Source organism: Rattus norvegicus, chromosome 8 (assembly GCF_036323735.1).
Source record: "Rattus norvegicus strain BN/NHsdMcwi chromosome 8, GRCr8, whole genome shotgun sequence".
Classification (NCBI taxonomy): Eukaryota; Metazoa; Chordata; class Mammalia; order Rodentia; family Muridae; genus Rattus; species Rattus norvegicus.
Window position 1 is genome coordinate 68,125,207 of NC_086026.1, and position 16,083 is coordinate 68,141,289.

Sequence of the window (16,083 nt, forward strand, 5' to 3'; positions counted from 1 at the left end):
AGACAGGAGGATCCCTGGGACTGGTTAGCCAGGCCACATAGCCAGAGTTTAGTGACAGAGCCTATCCCAAAAAATTAGGTGGAGAGCAATCGAGTAAACTGCCTGATGACGACCTCTGGCTTCCACACACCTGCAAACATGTCGTAGATGTTCTCTCTTTCCCTCTTTCCCTTCCTGCTCCATCCCCCCGCCCCCAACACACACACAAGTGGAGGGTAGGGCTGGGAACTTCTCTCAAAAGAACTGAGAAGAGCAGCTTTGGCCTCAGCGTCTTCACCTCATAGTCTGGCATGCAGGAAAGCCAGTGGTCTACCTCCTAGGCTTCCCATATGCTTAGTCTTCCCGTCTTGTCTCCAGTCCCTGGGCCCAGCTGTTCCTATGCCATCTCTTTCATATCCAGCTTGCCCTTGACCATCTAGCTACCCGAACCCTTATCACTTCTGAGTTCATAAGCCTTCACTCAAATAGGGAGACTCTGAAGTCAGGCAGGTCTATAGCCCAAGAACTGCCATCATGAATGAAGTGGCTGTCATATTCCAGGTCATGTGGGGAACTGGATATATTTTATCTTGTTTGCTCTTCAAAGTGGCCCCCAGATGATTTAATCACACTCAGTTCATAGAAAAGGTTACTCAGAGGGTCAGGGAGCAATTCATTCCAAATCTCATCATGGGGAAGAAACAGCCCCCTCTTCAGGACTCCTAACATGTCCTCTGTCACTCCTCCTTTCTCCTCCCCTACCCCTCTCCTCTGCTTTAAACACTTAATTATGCAAGTGTTCCTAGGGAATGTTCTCCTGAGACTCAAAACAGTATTATGAAGGGGCTCAAGAAAAGGGGTAACCACCAGGTACAGGGAATCTATTAGGCTCAGAGCCCCAAAGGAAAGCCTTAAGCAGGCCCTTTGTCTAGTGTGTTCCTTGTGTAGACAGAAGCAGGGGAGCAGGGAAAGCTTGGAAGGTTGTATATGTCAACCAGAACCCACTGGGTTATGTGATGTCTCTCTACAAAGGTCCAGAGGCCTACCCTCCTGGTCCTCCCCTGGCAGGGCCTAACTGCTGGGACTTTGCTAGCACACCAGGATACCATCTAAGTCCCTGTTCCAGTAGGAAGAGGGACAAACAGCCAGGGTGTTTGTGTTTGGTCCACTAGAGAAACATATCGTGCTGTGGACTCTTTATTGGATCCTTTAAGAAAGTGAGGGTGTAGAGATCGGGACTCAGCTGAGGCCTGTGTCTGGAACCTGGGATCATTCTCTGGTCAGAATCAGAGTTCAGTCTCTGGTGAAGGTCAGGGCTCAGTCTGAGAATGTGGTCTAGACTCAGAGTGTGGTCACTAGGACTTCGCTTGTGATTGGGGATCAAGGCTCAGCTTATGAGCAGGACCAAAGATCAGTCATGACTAGAACCAGGGGCTCATAAGATAAAGGCTTGGTACAGGGCCCAGAGCAAAGCTTGTGAACTAATTTCAGTGTCTTCCTGGAGGCCCTGATCTTGGGGTAGGAACCTTGTGCCCCCTCCCTTCCTGAAGCTCCTATGCCTCCTAGCATCTGAGTCGGCTGCCTTTGGTCCACACTGGTAGGCAAAGCACAAATTACAAATAAGTGGCCATGTCACCACTGCTGGAACTGCCGAGTCTCATACATGACTGCTCCCCACCCAACTCTGCCTCTCATTGTTGGGGCTGATGTCTGGTGTTCCCAGCTAGGCAGCAAGGCCTGAGGTGCATGTAGAATAAAGCCTAGAGATGGGCCCACAATGTGTATGGACTCCATTGCAGGCCTCCCTCTGCCCAGGGTATGCAGAACTCCACAGAGCATGCAGTAGGGTTTCCGGGTCTGATCCCAGCAGCTGTGGGGGCCTGATAATTATACTGCTGGTTTTATGTCTAACATTTACCCATGTGGGTGGATGTGTTATGTCTGTGTGAACGAGGCTTTCAGAAATTAATATATAACAAGGCTGGCTAATGCATTGTTTTCTGGGCTTGAGGAGGAGCAAGAAGGGGGTCATGCCCTCCAGGAGTCTATGTTCTAAGACTGTTTCCATATGTTATGGGAAAGTCACCACTCACCTGACAGGGGAGGATGCTGGCTCCTTGTGAGGTCTCTGGGGCTTGTTTGGGGAGACAGGAAAAAGACAGGCCAGTGTGGATGCACGGTGAGTAAAGGACAATCTGAGCTGGGTCTGAGGGAGGGAGAATCATTCTGCGTGCTTTCTAGGAAGATGGTGGTTGGCAGACTGAGCCTCCTGCTTAGGGTGGGTGTTACCAGACTCTGGTTCTTTGAATCTGTACTTTTCGGTTCTGCTTTCTTAACTCCCAGGCTCCTGGCTCTGTTGCCTGCCTGCCTGCCTGCCTGCCTCTGCTGTTGCCGTGTACTTGTCCTGAGCCTTGCAACAGCCTTGGAGGAGACTCCCTTCTCCTTTCCCACAAGGCCCAGAAGGCAGACAGCACTGTCATAATGTCACTGAGCGTGTGGCCTGGAGCCCAGAAGTAATTACCCTGCAGTCCCCTTGAAGGCTGGAGCAGCCCCTGTCAATGATTAACGCAAGTCCCTGGCCACTGAATGCCCGGCCAATCATAGGTTTTACTTTCTGCAGTTTCTCAGAAGATATAAGACGCCTGTTTCTTCCCACGAAGACCTGCAGGCACCCTGGTCTCATCGATTCTCATACACTTAGGTCTCTTTGATTCATGTAACACCTTTTAGAAGAATTGTGGTCTAGCTGAGACATTTCTGCAGATGAGCCCAGGTTAGCTAACTTGGAGCCCTTGCCTTCCCACTCTGAGTTTGCTTACATGTGAGCCTTCTTCCCTGCACCAGGAGTCTGTCCTCAAATCATTGCCACGGAACCTCAGCAAGGTTCTTTCCTCTCTCAGCATCCCGGGTCAGGACTCAGGCTCAGCCTGAGAAGAGAGCAGAGCTAATTGCACAAATAGATATTGAGCCTGCAATCCTGACCCCATTAGTGCAAACTGAGCCAGCAGGGCCCTGCTGACCAGAAGAGCTGACAAGAAAGAACCTCGACTACTGAGCCAAGGCAGGCAAGTTACTGCCATTCTATAGCCTCTGGTCCTGGAGTAGCTGGGGCACCTCTGACATCTTTCTGCTGAGGACGTGCTAGCCCTTGGGTGCAGGGGCCACGGTGGGGGCTCTCTGTTAGCTCCCAGACCTGTGGAGGGGAAGGTAAGAAGACTTTGCTGCTGTTGTTGTTTTCATTGCTGTGTTCCTACCCAGACACCAACTTGGAACAGGAGCTTAATGAAAATGATGTCACCTTCTTGCCTAAGGTCGGACTGTGTCCTCTTCCTCACTCCTGGGGACAGCTCCCAAGGGCACTTGCCCATTCCTGAAAGCCCAGAGCTAGTCTGTCAAGAGCACTCAGTGTCAGGACTCAAGGAGCCTGCAGGTCCCAATAGGTGACTGTGGTTGGAGGAACCCAGGGGCCACTAGGACTGCCAGCTATGAAAGTGGCTGTTCCAGCCTCAGAGGCTCTTGGAAAGCAGCATCCAGAACAGGCCCAGGGCAGTGTGGGAATCAAAAGCCAGTCTAGCTGGTGGGCTTAGCTGAAGCTTACCCTTGTGGTCTCTTTTCTCTGTTTGAATAGGAGAAGAATGAGGGTTCCCCAGCCTGGGTGGTGGCCACTGCAGGGACCCCGAGGTCTTTATGTAATCTGGCCCCTCCAGAATGAGGCTAGGCAGGTTCAGTTCTAGAAAACACCCTGTCTCCATTCACCTTTTACTGCTGTGATAAACACCGTAGCCAAAAGTCACACGGGGAGGAAGGGTTTATTTGGCTTCCACATCGTGATCACAGTCCACCATTAGGGGAAGGAAGTCAGGGTAGGAACTGATGCAGAGGCTCTGGAGGAGTGCTGCTGACTGGGTTTGCTCCTCACGGTTTGTATAGTCTGTTTATTTAATGTAACCTAGGACCACTTGTCTTAGGGGTAGTCCCACCCACACTGAGCTGGGCCCTGCCACATCAACCATTAATCAAGAAAATGCCCTGTAGAATTGCCTACAGGCACTCCACTGAGAGCACTTTCTCAACTGAAGTCCTCTCTCCCCAGATGACCCCAGCTTGAGTAAAGTCGACAAAAGTCTAGCCTACACATCCCCCTGCTGCCTCAAGCTACTAAACACTCTGGGAGCCCACGTGGTGGGCTTCCCTAAGGGCCCTCTGGCCTGAAGCATCGGCTGTGGTAGCCCTGCCTTGTCTCAGTCTGGCTTTAGCTCCCTAAGACTCTAGTCAAATTCTGATTCCTCTGCCCCACGCCCTACCCAGAGGCTCAGGCCCTCTTATCTAGTGAACCCTTTCCTACCTTTCTTCATACAGGTTGTTATAAATCAGAATCTTGAGAACCAGGCTCGGAGGGCACTCAAGGAGCTCAGCCCTTGCCCAGACTCCTTGTTAAGACAGTTTTCCTGGGGAGACCTAGGGATCCATCTAGCCCCAGGCCCTCAGAGCCCAGGTACCCCAATAGGACCCTTACTGTTCAGCTAATGCGCCTCAGCAAAATCAGGGTGTACAGCAAACTTTTGCTTTATGGGTCCTCCCTACCATAGTTACTGTGGTCCAAACCCATGGAGGCCTTGGTGAAACTTGAGCGCATTTTCTCTTTCACCCTAGCAGGCCTCTGTCCAAGGGCAGGTGAGGCCAGGTACCTAGTTTCCCTTGGGGGCAGGGCGGCACTCACGTGCTCCCCTACAACAATTCTCTATTTTTGTCCCAGGCTCCTGAATGGTAGATTGGAAGGCTCCTGGGGGAGTGGTACTTGAGTCTTTGATTCTCCAGAGTAGATCTAAGCTTGTTAAGTGTTGGTTCCCTCCTCGTTTTCTTTAGATCTCCTCTTGCCCAGTGGAATGTGAAGATTCTGGGTGGCTAGCCTGGGGCAGCTCAGCATCCTGAAAACTTGAAGTGCTGTAGAACAAGCAGATGTCCCTTGCTGTGCAGTTTGGGTGTGTGTGTGTGTGTGTGTGTGTGTGTGTGTGTGTGTGTAACTATGTATATGTGTGCATGCCTCTGTGTGTGCCTGTGCGTGTGTATGTGTGTGTGCACCCGTGTGTGTGCGTGCCTCTGTGTGTGTATATGTACCTATGCGTATGTGTACATGCCTCTGTGTGTGCCTATGTGTGTGTGCATGTGTATGTGTGTGCGTCTGTGTGTACGCGTGTGTGTGTGTGTGCGTGCCTCTGTATGTGTGTGTATGTACCTATGTGTATGTGTACATGCCTCTGTGTGTGCCTATGTGCATGTGCATGTGTATGTGTGTATGTGTGTGTATGCGTGTGCACGTATGTGTGCATGCCTCTGTGTGTGCCTGTGTGTGTGCACACATGTATGCACGTACATATATTCTAGTTTGTGTGTATACAGAGAACTCAGCCTCTGAGAAAAGTAATGGGTTATCACCTCAAAGTGTCCCCAGCAGTCAGGCTAGGAGGAGAATACATGTCATGGAGAGGTGTGGTATCAGTCCATTCCCAGGGAAAGCTACAATCCCCATGGTTCCTGAAGCTCCCAGAAGAATCCTAGCTTCTGGGCCCGCTTTTCAGGGCATCCCTGTCTTTCCTCCATACAGGCATCAGGCTGAGTCCGCTGAGCCACACCTCCTTCCTTTTCTGTCTCCAGGCTCAGCCTCTCTGACCTCTATGGTGCCTTCAGTGTGCTTGGCCTTGTCCTCTCTGTGTACCCATGGTGGTGCTGGGGAATCTGAGGAGGGCCATGAGAGACAGGAACTAATGCAAGGTACCACAGCAACTTGGAGACACAAAGAGATGGAGACCACTTGGGCCCCTGCCCTTGCTCTCTTACTGCGTTCAGGTCACAGCACTGACCCCTGGACACAGTCAGCCTCCTACCCTCTGCTCCTCTTTGAGGCTGCAGTAGCCAGCAGGCCACACTGTCCCCTTCTTTCCCTTTGAGCCTTGGCTGAATTCCCTCTGGCAGCCATGCCTCTGTGATGCAGAACCAAATAAGCGCGCCTTCTTTCCCAGCATAGGTAACCTTTGCCATTGAGTTAGTCTCTATGTCAGCAGCTCCCCTGTGGAGTGGGTCTGCCCATCTCTCAGAGAGACTGCTGCTTCAGGTAAAACCTCACAGGATCCCCACAACTCCCAGGCTAGGCCCTGCATTTTGTTGGTACAGAATGATAATGATGATGACCAGCATGTGCTGGTTAGATACACTATATAACGGGTCAGATAGTGTCTCAGGAGCTGGGGATGCCGCTCAACTGCTAGAGCGCTTGTCTGGCATACACAAACCCTAGGTCATTCCCTGTCACATCATACACCCGGTGTGGTGGCACACACCCCTAATCCCAGCACTCGGCAGAGGTGGAGGCCGGAGGGTCAGAAGTTCAAAGTCCTTCCAACCTGGGCTACAAGAGACCCTGTCTAAACCAGGGAAAGAAGAGTATCTTAGCTAATCCAACATGGAGGAACCTGTCAGCCATACAGATAGATGTCAGGTCCCATCCTCACCTGCTGGAACCCAGACCTTGAGCAGACACCCAGGTGCCTATAGCCCATAGCTGAAGGATCGTTGTCTGGAAGGGGTGGGTCGGCCATAGCCTACAGCTTGCTTTGTTCCCATTGAGTGGCTGATACTAGCCTTCACTCCATGATGAGGGGCTGAGCCTTTAGCCTAACTAGTGATGTACCTTAGCAGAGACAAGGGCTAAAGGGTCATTCAGAGACCTACTCTGAGAACAAAACAGTTGTTACTCAAGTGGCCGATGGGTGATTGTGGAAACAGTAGAAAGACGTGCTCAGACCCACAGCCCGAGCCCAGCTGGCAACCCTTGGTTGTGAGTCTGTGTCTGCAGCAGCCGAGGCAGCTAGGAGCAGCTACCTGGGAGCCCTGTGATTCTGAGTCAGAGATTTTGAGGTGGGTTAAAAATAGAGCCCTGGTGGCCAGGCGGGGGTGGGAGGAAAAGAGCAGTCTCTCCACTGTTGTGGGGAGACCCTGGGGCCTGAGGGGGGCTGGGCAGGAAGGAGGTGGTAGAGGGAGCATGCTCCCCTCTAGACACCTGAGCTGAGAGGGTGATAGCAGACGAATAGGTCAGCTATGACTAGGGAGAGCTTGACATGAAAGCCCAGGACAGAGGCCAGCAGGGTCCACTCACTGGAAGGCAGCCAGCAGATGGCTGGGATGTGAAGCCAAGGAGGGGCATAGCAAGCAGGAACCTGTCAGAGAGAGTGAGGGTGGCAGGGGCTTCTGCCACCGTGGCCTGCAGGCTGGACTCGCGGCTCTGGCTGTAGCTGAAAATAAAAGGCTGAATTGGGGCTGTCGCTCTGTAGAGTGTGAGTCAAACATGCATGAGGCCCTGGTTCAATCCCTGGAACGGCACAAAGCCAGGCATGTCGGCACGTGCCTGCAGTCCATTTATTCACTCAGGAGGTGGAAGCAGGATGTTCAAGGTCGTCCTTTGCTATTTGTCTAGATGGAGTCTAGCCTGGGCTACATGAGACCACTGGGAAAGGATGCCTGCAGAGGGAGGTACAGTGGAGGTGGGCAAGACAGGGTCCCTGGAGAGGGGAACGGGCTAGCTTCCGGAAGCAGGTGAAAGAGTCATAGGCTCCTTCGTGTCTAGAAAGAGAGGACGAGGACGAGCCAAGAAGTCTGGTGGCAAAGAGGGAAGGGACATTCTGCCGGCTTATCCCTTCTCTGTGGAGTTGAAGATGGTGGTGTCTGCTAGTTGGAGGGGCATCAGAGTTTCTTGAAGAGGGGCCAGGGGTGGGTGGGTGGGTTGGGCATCCACTGTGATCTCCTGGAACGTCCTGTCAGGGCTGAGGGCACAGCTGAGAGTGGGGACAGGAGTTGTGCGGGAGCTTGGGTGTTAAGTCCAGTGGGTAGGCATTCTTGCTGAGCCACAAGCGGGCATGGAAAGAAAGATTCCCTCTCCAGGCCAGGGCTGTGTTTTTGGGAAGACTGTTCCAGAAAGGTCAACATGAGAGGTGAGGCTGTGCTTAGAGAAGGGAGGGCTGGACCATCGAGTCTGGGACAGGCAGCTCTTTGGGGGAGAGCGTGAAGAGTCAGCAGACTGTAGCTCTGGGACCCTGAAGCTAGCGCATCTGCAGAAAGGAGGGAGGGTGGAAAGGTTCTTGCACTGCGCGTGCCAAGCTGGGGCAATTGTGGGTGCTCACGTGGCGTAGGGTGTGAGGCTGCAGTGGACAGTAAGAGGGGTGATTAGTGTTGGGGTTTCTAGCTCCCAAGAGCCTGGGTCTGTCTGCGCCCACAGTATAGAGCGGAAGTCACCCAGGGTGGTGGCAGGACAGAGTGGAACGGAAGGTTGCAAACCAGGTGCCAGGATTGCCACGGTCCCATGGGTGGCAGATGGATGCTGGAAGATGGCCAAGGGATGACAGGATGCCCAAAGGATCTGGTAGGCATTTCTACCAGAGGCAGGTAGTGACAGCAGGAAGCAGGGAGGATGCTGACTCACCCTGACCTTGAGGTGTGAGGGGCTCTGGGAAGAACGATAGTCTAGGTTCATTAAAGGGACTGGATGGATCAGCGAGTGAAGAGCTGAGGAGAGTGTATGGTAAAGAGTTCGGGGGATGGAGGGAAAGGAGAACAGAGGTTGGGAGTAACAAAATACCAGCCTAACTTCTACTTCTATGGAACTGTGAAGGGCAGGGCTCTGGAGTCGGGCTGCTTGCCCTTGAATTCTTGATCCACTCTCTACATAGCAAAGTTCTCAGCTTACTGGGCCTCAGTCTCCTGTCATAAAATGGGCATAACCAGTGTCTGCTTCTTAGTGTCTTTAAGAGGACAAAAGGAAGACAATCCCCATACAGATTAGTGCCTGGCAGGTAGCAGGTGCCTAACAACTGCTGACTGCTGTCCCATGTCTCACCGCCTGTCACCATGGGACAGTTCCTTTGCTGAAAGGGAAAACTGGCAGATAGTGCACGACTGGAGGAGATTGTCTCAGCTCTCATCACTCTCCCAAGACGCGAAGGCTCCTGTGATTTGTGGAAGGGCTGGCGGGGAGGGTGGGAAGTTGAGGATGAAGGGAGAGTGGGAACCTGCTAACATAGACGCTCAGACCCAAGGCAGAGAACACAGGTCGGCCATGTGAAGATGAGGATTTTGGGCCTCAGAGAAGGGAAAGGGCCTTCTAAAGCTGGTGGCTATGGAGGAACAAGGCGGTGGATGAGTATGAGCCTGGGAGGGGGGAGACAGGGGTCCTGCTGGCTCCTGTGAAGGAGCTGAGGGGATGAAGAAGGGGCGGCTGGGTTGCCATATTGGAGCTTAGGTCTTCTGTTTTACAGGCTCCCCGTAAGATTCAGGCGAATGGTAGCTTGCTCATGACTTGGAGAGATAATGCAGGGGGCAAACAATGGAGGGTGGGGGCCACGTAAGAGGTGGGGCAAAGATGCAGAGATTCAGATCTAGGTCAGCAAGGGTGACCTGAGGCAGCAACACAGGAAGTGAGAGAAGACCCGGTATCTTCTGAGGGGCGTACGAGGGCAGGCTGGTAAGAGAGGTCTGTGAAGAGCAGCTGAGAGGTTGTGAGCCCTTGCTTCAGGGACAGAAATGCAGATTGTACCTTTCAGCTTAGAGGACGATGCTGAGTTCAGCTGTGTACTCACTGGGTGTGGAGACAGCTGGCTCTCCAGGTGGGAGCATTCTGCAGGCAGGTGGGAAGGCAGGTCGGGTGCTAGGAAGAGGGTGGGGGCTTGGAGCAGGAACCATCTGCACAGGGGAGTAGAAAGAGACAGGGTGCCGTTTAACACGGTGGAGGGCCAGAACTGAAGGCAGCATCCAGAAACCCTGGGCTGAGACAAAGACCTACCCCCTCAGGAGCCTGCAGCCTGCTAAGAGCTGAAACCAGAGCTCAAGCCAGCCAAGACCTTAGGTTAGAGGTTAAAGAGGCCCAGAGGAGGTGAGCTGTTCAGATGAACATGGAATGATGGGAAAAAATCTGGATGGCAAGACGATGGCGTTCTCTTCCTTACAGCTGACAGGATTCCCTGGGGATATCCTTAGTGCCAAAATTGTATCCATGTGGGTGTTGCTGAAGGGGGGTGTAGGTTTGAGGGCAAAATGGAGGCATGGACAAGTGTTTACAAAAACACACTCATGTGTGTATGCATGTTTGCATATGTGCAGTGTGTAGTGCACACACACACACACACACACACACACACACACACGTATATGTATTTGTGCTCTCAGGCAAGCATGAGCTTGTGAGGAAACAAGGAGGCTAGAGGAACCGTCTTCTTCAGCCCACATGGAAGGAGAGGGTCTTGTCTAGTCTCTGGGTTCAAGGTCAGGAGTTGCTGCTGTCTTCTCTACTCTCATTTCTGTGAAAGATAGCCCCTTCCCCTTAGCCACCCCAGGGCTGTTTGCCTAACTTCTCTCCCTCCATCCTTCCACACATGGGTCCTGGACCCTCCATGTCAGTTTCTGGAATCCTACTCCCCACCATCTGCCTGATCCAAACAGGAGGCAAAGCCTGCTTCCCAGGGGAGACAGGCCTGACCCCCTGGGACTGAACCAGAGCACAGCTCTTGCTTTCTGACTTGGCCCATTAACACCGGAAGGGAGAAAGACACTGAAGAGACCAGGCCTCTCATTCTAGCATGTGTCAACTGCAGAGCGTCTTGTTCTGGCTGCCCATTGCTTCCCTACCACAGCATGGTGCCTGCCCCATGGTTGGCTGTCTTAGATTGTGATGTTATTTCTGAGTGGTTAGAGGGACATTGGGGTGCTGTGAGAACATTGTGCATCTATCTTGTGGCTTCAGAAATTCCATGGTTCCTTGGACTTCAGTCTTCCCTCCTGAAGGATAGGTACAGTTGTTCCTGGCTGACTGGCTGACTGATGAGGTGACTTAATCCTGGAGAGATCTGCTGTACTCTCACCCAGGCCAGACCTTAGGAGGCCTGATATCAGCAAGTTCGGTCCTCTCAGTTTTTCCCAACCATCCTTCCTTCTCCTGTGTCTGCACCTACCTTGGTAGGACCCTGTCCACTGTGACACAGTACCAGGAAGGCTCATCTGTCTCCTGCGCCTTGCAGAACAGCCTACCTCCACTCACCCACCCAAGCCCAGAATTTGCAGTTTTACTGATCTCTCTGAATCTTGCCTCTGCTCCTTATCAGTCGTGTGGCCCCAAGCAAATGCTTCTCTTAGAGCCTGAGTGTTATCATCTGTAAAACACAGACAGAAGTAGCTGTAGTACTAGTGTGAGGGGTAAATGATCTAATGTACGGGAAGCACAAAGTTAAGCAGTAAATCCTTGTGCAGCAAGCACTGGGGGGCTCTTTGTGAACAAAGGCTTTTCAGTGTTCAAGGAGCCACCAACATGAAATGCTAGTCACAAGAAAGACTCACTTGAGATACTTCTGGCCACCCGGACTAGGGGAGTAGAGAGGGTGGTATACACTGGAGAAGCCAGCAGGGAAGCTAATGCCAAGCTCTCCTGGCAGGGCCTGCAGGCTGGGGCTGGCAGGCGTGACGGACGCTGTCCACGGTGCTGAACACAATTTTGGGCTTAGTTCAGAGATTTGTGCTACCATCTGGCAAAGAGCAGAGAGACCCTGTCTGCAAGACCAAGGGCAGTTCCCAGAGCCCGAATCCTCTCATCTTCCCAGTGTAGTCGCCAAGAGCCACCTCCTCAGATTTCAGCTGCAAGGGATGGCTGGCTCTTAGACCCCAAGACCTATCCTCCAAGAGGATCGAGTTTCCCGAGGTCAAGGCATCTGGATGTTAAAGCAATAGGTGCTGTCTTCTAATCAGTCAGGTGCTGTGGTCCCTGGCTTCTGTCAATGCCTCTCCTGTTTATTAAACTTCTCTCCCCCCACCCTGCCCCTGGCCCTACTCCCATTGGAAGTTTTGCTTCAATAAGTCCCTGGAGGGCTGTCTTCCAACTTTCATGTCTTTCCCGCCAGTTGATTGAAGTCATTTATTTACTCATTTAATAGTATAGGGCATGGGTCAGAACATTTTACTGGACTCGGTTTATTTTGTTCTTATGGCAACTTTTGCTGGCAAGGTATGTGAGTCACTTCCCTGAGCAGATGAGGGAAACTGAGGCAGGAGAGTCTGAGTGAGTAGAGCTGGAGCAGATGCAAGGTTAGCTACCCCTAGAATTCTACCCCTCCAACAGGCTGGTTTGCCCCTCACAGAGCTCCTGGAATGCTCTGGGACAGAAGGAAGTGCCAGGATTCCAACAAGATCAGCCAGGAATATCTGGAAACTCAAGATTGAAAGAGTTAGTCAGAATGTAAGGAAATGGGTGGTTTTGCCTCATGCAATTTAGTTTTATGAAGACCACTAAATGCAAACATTCTCCTGTTAATTACTGTCTTGAATTTGGTCTGTAATTGAGGGAACGAGAGCTGGGGAGGGGCGGGGTGTAGAAATCTACTGGAGTGGCAGGCCTGCTGGAGTCAGCGTTCCCAGCCGCTTTGCACCCGATCTGTTAATTTTAGAAACTCCTCTAGCCTGAGTATATTATTAGATTTATGTACGAAGGGCCACATGGCCCTAAATGGCTCCTCTATGGAACAGTATTTTTGTTTGTTTGTTTTCCTCAGGAGATGAAATGAAAAGGAATGATGGTTCTCTCTCTCTCTCTCTCTCTCTCTCTCTCTCTCTCTCTCTCTCTGTGTGTGTGTGTGTGTGTGTGTGTGTGTGTTTGCATGCTGTGTGTATGAATGGGGATACCCGGCTGTGGCTTCTAATAAGTATAAACAATTCTCTTTGAATTACAAGTGTGTGGCTGGGCAGAGTGTACCCAGATCAAGAATACCTTGTAGAAGTTGGACCCATAACTCACTGGTGGATGTAGTGTGTTCTTTGCAGAAATATATGAAGGCTGGGTAACACCCCTGTATCAATGAGCAAACTAGGCAGAGAGGTGGCAAGGCATTTCCTGGTTAAGGGGGATACCAGAGAACTAACGTGAGACATGTTAGGTCACAATTAAAGGGACTCTACACGGTGAGGAAACTGGGGCCTGAATGAGGAGCCTTGGACCCACGTGATGTCACATTAGATATCAGTGACAGAGTCAAGTTGGAGCTAAAGCCTCTGCCTCCCAGGCACCTGATGGGTGATTGGATGTCCCCTGTTCTCTGGTCACACTCAGTGGCATGGCTGTCTGACAGCCTATCTAAGCCACAGCTAAACTCAGGGAACATGAGGGCAGCCTAGCCTGAGCCTGGGGAAGATGACACGAGTTTCTTGTCATTAAGGTAGTCTTTGTTCCCAGAGGTCATTGTTCTGTTGTGTTCCAGGTTGCCTCTGGCCGGGGAGTAGGCTGGGTGGGAGGATATAAACCTGGGACACAGAGGGTATCCCAGTGAGTGAGGAGTCTCTGCCTGTGTCACGCCCCGCGCTGACAACCTCCACACCTTACCCTGATGCTCACGTGTCCGTCTCCCCGAGTGCCTCAGAATCCCCAGATTCTCCCATGTCTGTCGCCTGCCCTCGCTCTCCTGGTGACTGACCTCTGTGTCCCTCTGGGCAGATTTTACTGGGACCTGACGATGCTGTTGCTGATGGTGGGGAATCTGATCATCATCCCTGTGGGCATCACCTTCTTCAAGGATGAGAACACCACCCCCTGGATCGTCTTCAACGTGGTGTCAGACACATTCTTCCTCATTGACTTGGTCCTCAACTTCCGCACGGGGATCGTGGTGGAGGACAACACAGAAATCATCCTTGACCCACAGCGGATCAAGATGAAGTACCTGAAAAGCTGGTTTGTGGTGGACTTCATCTCCTCCATCCCCGTGGACTACATCTTCCTTATAGTGGAGACTCGCATTGACTCGGAGGTCTACAAAACCGCCAGGGCTCTGCGCATTGTCCGCTTCACGAAGATCCTCAGCCTCCTGCGCCTCCTGCGGCTTTCCCGCCTCATTCGGTACATTCACCAGTGGGAAGAGGTGAGTAGCTGCACAGAAACTTTCTGTGGGAGGGACAAGTGGGTACTGAGGGAACTGGAGATGGGTTGAGTGGCTGTAGGTGGCATGCCTGCTCCAAGAGGACCAGCATCGGCAGTTCTGTGATCCCTCAGCCAGCAGTTAGTTTCCATACAAAGCATTTCACAGCTCACAGCTCATTTAAGTCTGTAACAGTCGCAAAGAATACCATATAGATACTGTTGACACTCAAGCTTTGCAGGCATGGGACCAGGTTGCTAATGCTACATTGTTATTACATTAGATGTAGAAGTGTGTATGGGGGGTACAGACTTTGTTGGCAACTGTCTTAGATTGGGTTCTTTTAGAGTGTTCTCTGAGATGGGGATTTTCATGAAGGTGATTTGGGAAGGGGGCATCTTTCGGAGAAAGGGTAAGAATCGAAGGGCAAGAGGGTCAGGACAAGCGAGAAGCCAGTGAGGTGAGGCATCAAGCAGCAAAGTCCCATGGGGAGCTCTGGGCACAGTGTACACCCCACTCTGAACTGTGCTAACCCGGGAAGAGAGTTGGAATGGTTACATTCCCTTGTCTAAGATTATCCAGGGCATCCTTAGGTTTTGTGCCCACAGCCAAAACAGTTTGCAGCTTCCACACAGGTACTGATTGTAAAAGCCAAAAGCCCCTGGGGCACTGAAGCCTTAGGTATAAAACTGTAAGGAAATTCAAGAGTTTGAGGGCTCTAGCTACACGTATTAAAGTTTGAAAAGCCTCAGATAAACTAGGTGGGTTTGCATCATTCCGAAGGTCCTCAACTCGCTCCCTGCTGGAGCACTGGCCTGAAGGAGGGGCTGAGGCCACAGGAGAAGACAAGCAGGTGACATTGCTGGGTGTTTGAGGCTGAGTTTGCTACTGTCCTGGTTTGCTTTCTGTTGCTGTTCTAAACACCATGACCCAAACTGGTCGCAGTTCTTATAGCTTACAGTCCATCCATCATAAAGGAAGTCAGGACAGGTGCTCAAGGCAGAAACCTGGAAGCGGAATGAAATCAGAGGTCACAGAGGTGTGCTGGTTATCCCTCACTCAGCTTGCTTTCTTGTGCACCCCTAGGACCACCTGCCCAGGCATTGCCCTTGTGAGTTGGGCCTTTTCATATCAATCATTAATCAGGACAATCCCTTCAAGGCTTGCCTATAGGGAGCATTTTCTCAGCTGAGGTTCCTTCTCTCAGAAGACTCCAGCTTGTGTCAAGTTGATAAAGATTAACCTCCTTGTTTTGTTAGTGGTAGCAAGCAGCCTAGGCCAGGATCTGTCTCTGGTTTGGGAGAGTCATGCTGCATGAGACACTCACCTTGGCGTGTGGACCTGGCTGTGCTAAGTAAGCTTATTGCCAAGGTGCCTCTCCCTGCGGGCCTCCCAGTTTCCAGAACCCCTACTTGACTGGGCTGAAAGCCCTACGATCAGGTTCCAATGTCCCTGCCCTCCACCCCCGAGGCAGTCTAGCTGATGGTTGGTGCAAGGCAGATTCAGGTCAGGGGTGTCATGAACACATGTGCTGTGGAAGAAGTGCCTACACCAGCTTGGCAGAAGCACTCGCAGCAGAAATTCTCTTGGGCTTGGAAAATTTGCATTATTTCTGCTGACAGAGAGAGACAATGACTGCGCCAAGGTCACAGAGTGGTCCACTGGCAGAAGTGAGGTTGGTTCCTCATGGCTGTCTCAGCTCCCAGCAGTGTGGCTGTCCCTGCCCGCTGTAACAATATTTGAGGACTTTGGGGCTTGAGTGACATGTTGGAGACCCGAGTTCAATCCCAGCCGCACACTGCTTGGCTCTGTGCCACCTCACATCTCTCAGCCATATTCTTTCTCCCTATAAAATTGAGTATCAGTAATTCTTTTTTCTTAGGCCTTGTCACAGTCAGTTATTTAACAAATGTCCCTTGTCACTGGTCTTCTTAGCAATAGCCTGCAAGGCAAATGGTAGGGTTTGTCACTCTCATTTTCCAGGTGAAGGAACTGGGGATCAGAAGCCCCACCTGACCCACAGGTAGGCTTATGGCCAAGGCTCCATCTCCTGGTCCATGACCTGTGATCTAGGAGCATCCCTTCTGTTAGCAAGCTGCGCCCATGATGGTGCCTGCCTGGGCTCCATTTGGTCTGGAAGGGCCTTGCCAAGTGTTTAATCTGTGCT

General features: G+C 51.8%; 1 protein-coding gene across 1 annotated transcript in view; it reads left to right on the top strand.

The window, feature by feature from the left end:
* Hcn4 (hyperpolarization activated cyclic nucleotide-gated potassium channel 4) overlaps nucleotides 1-16,083 on the top strand; it is a 37,421-nt gene that overhangs the window by 7,145 nt on the left and 14,193 nt on the right. The window contains exon 2 of the mRNA NM_021658.2: nucleotides 13,496-13,919. Within this exon, the coding sequence (NP_067690.1) occupies nucleotides 13,496-13,919 (424 nt within the window). The remainder of the gene's footprint in view (nucleotides 1-13,495; nucleotides 13,920-16,083) is intronic.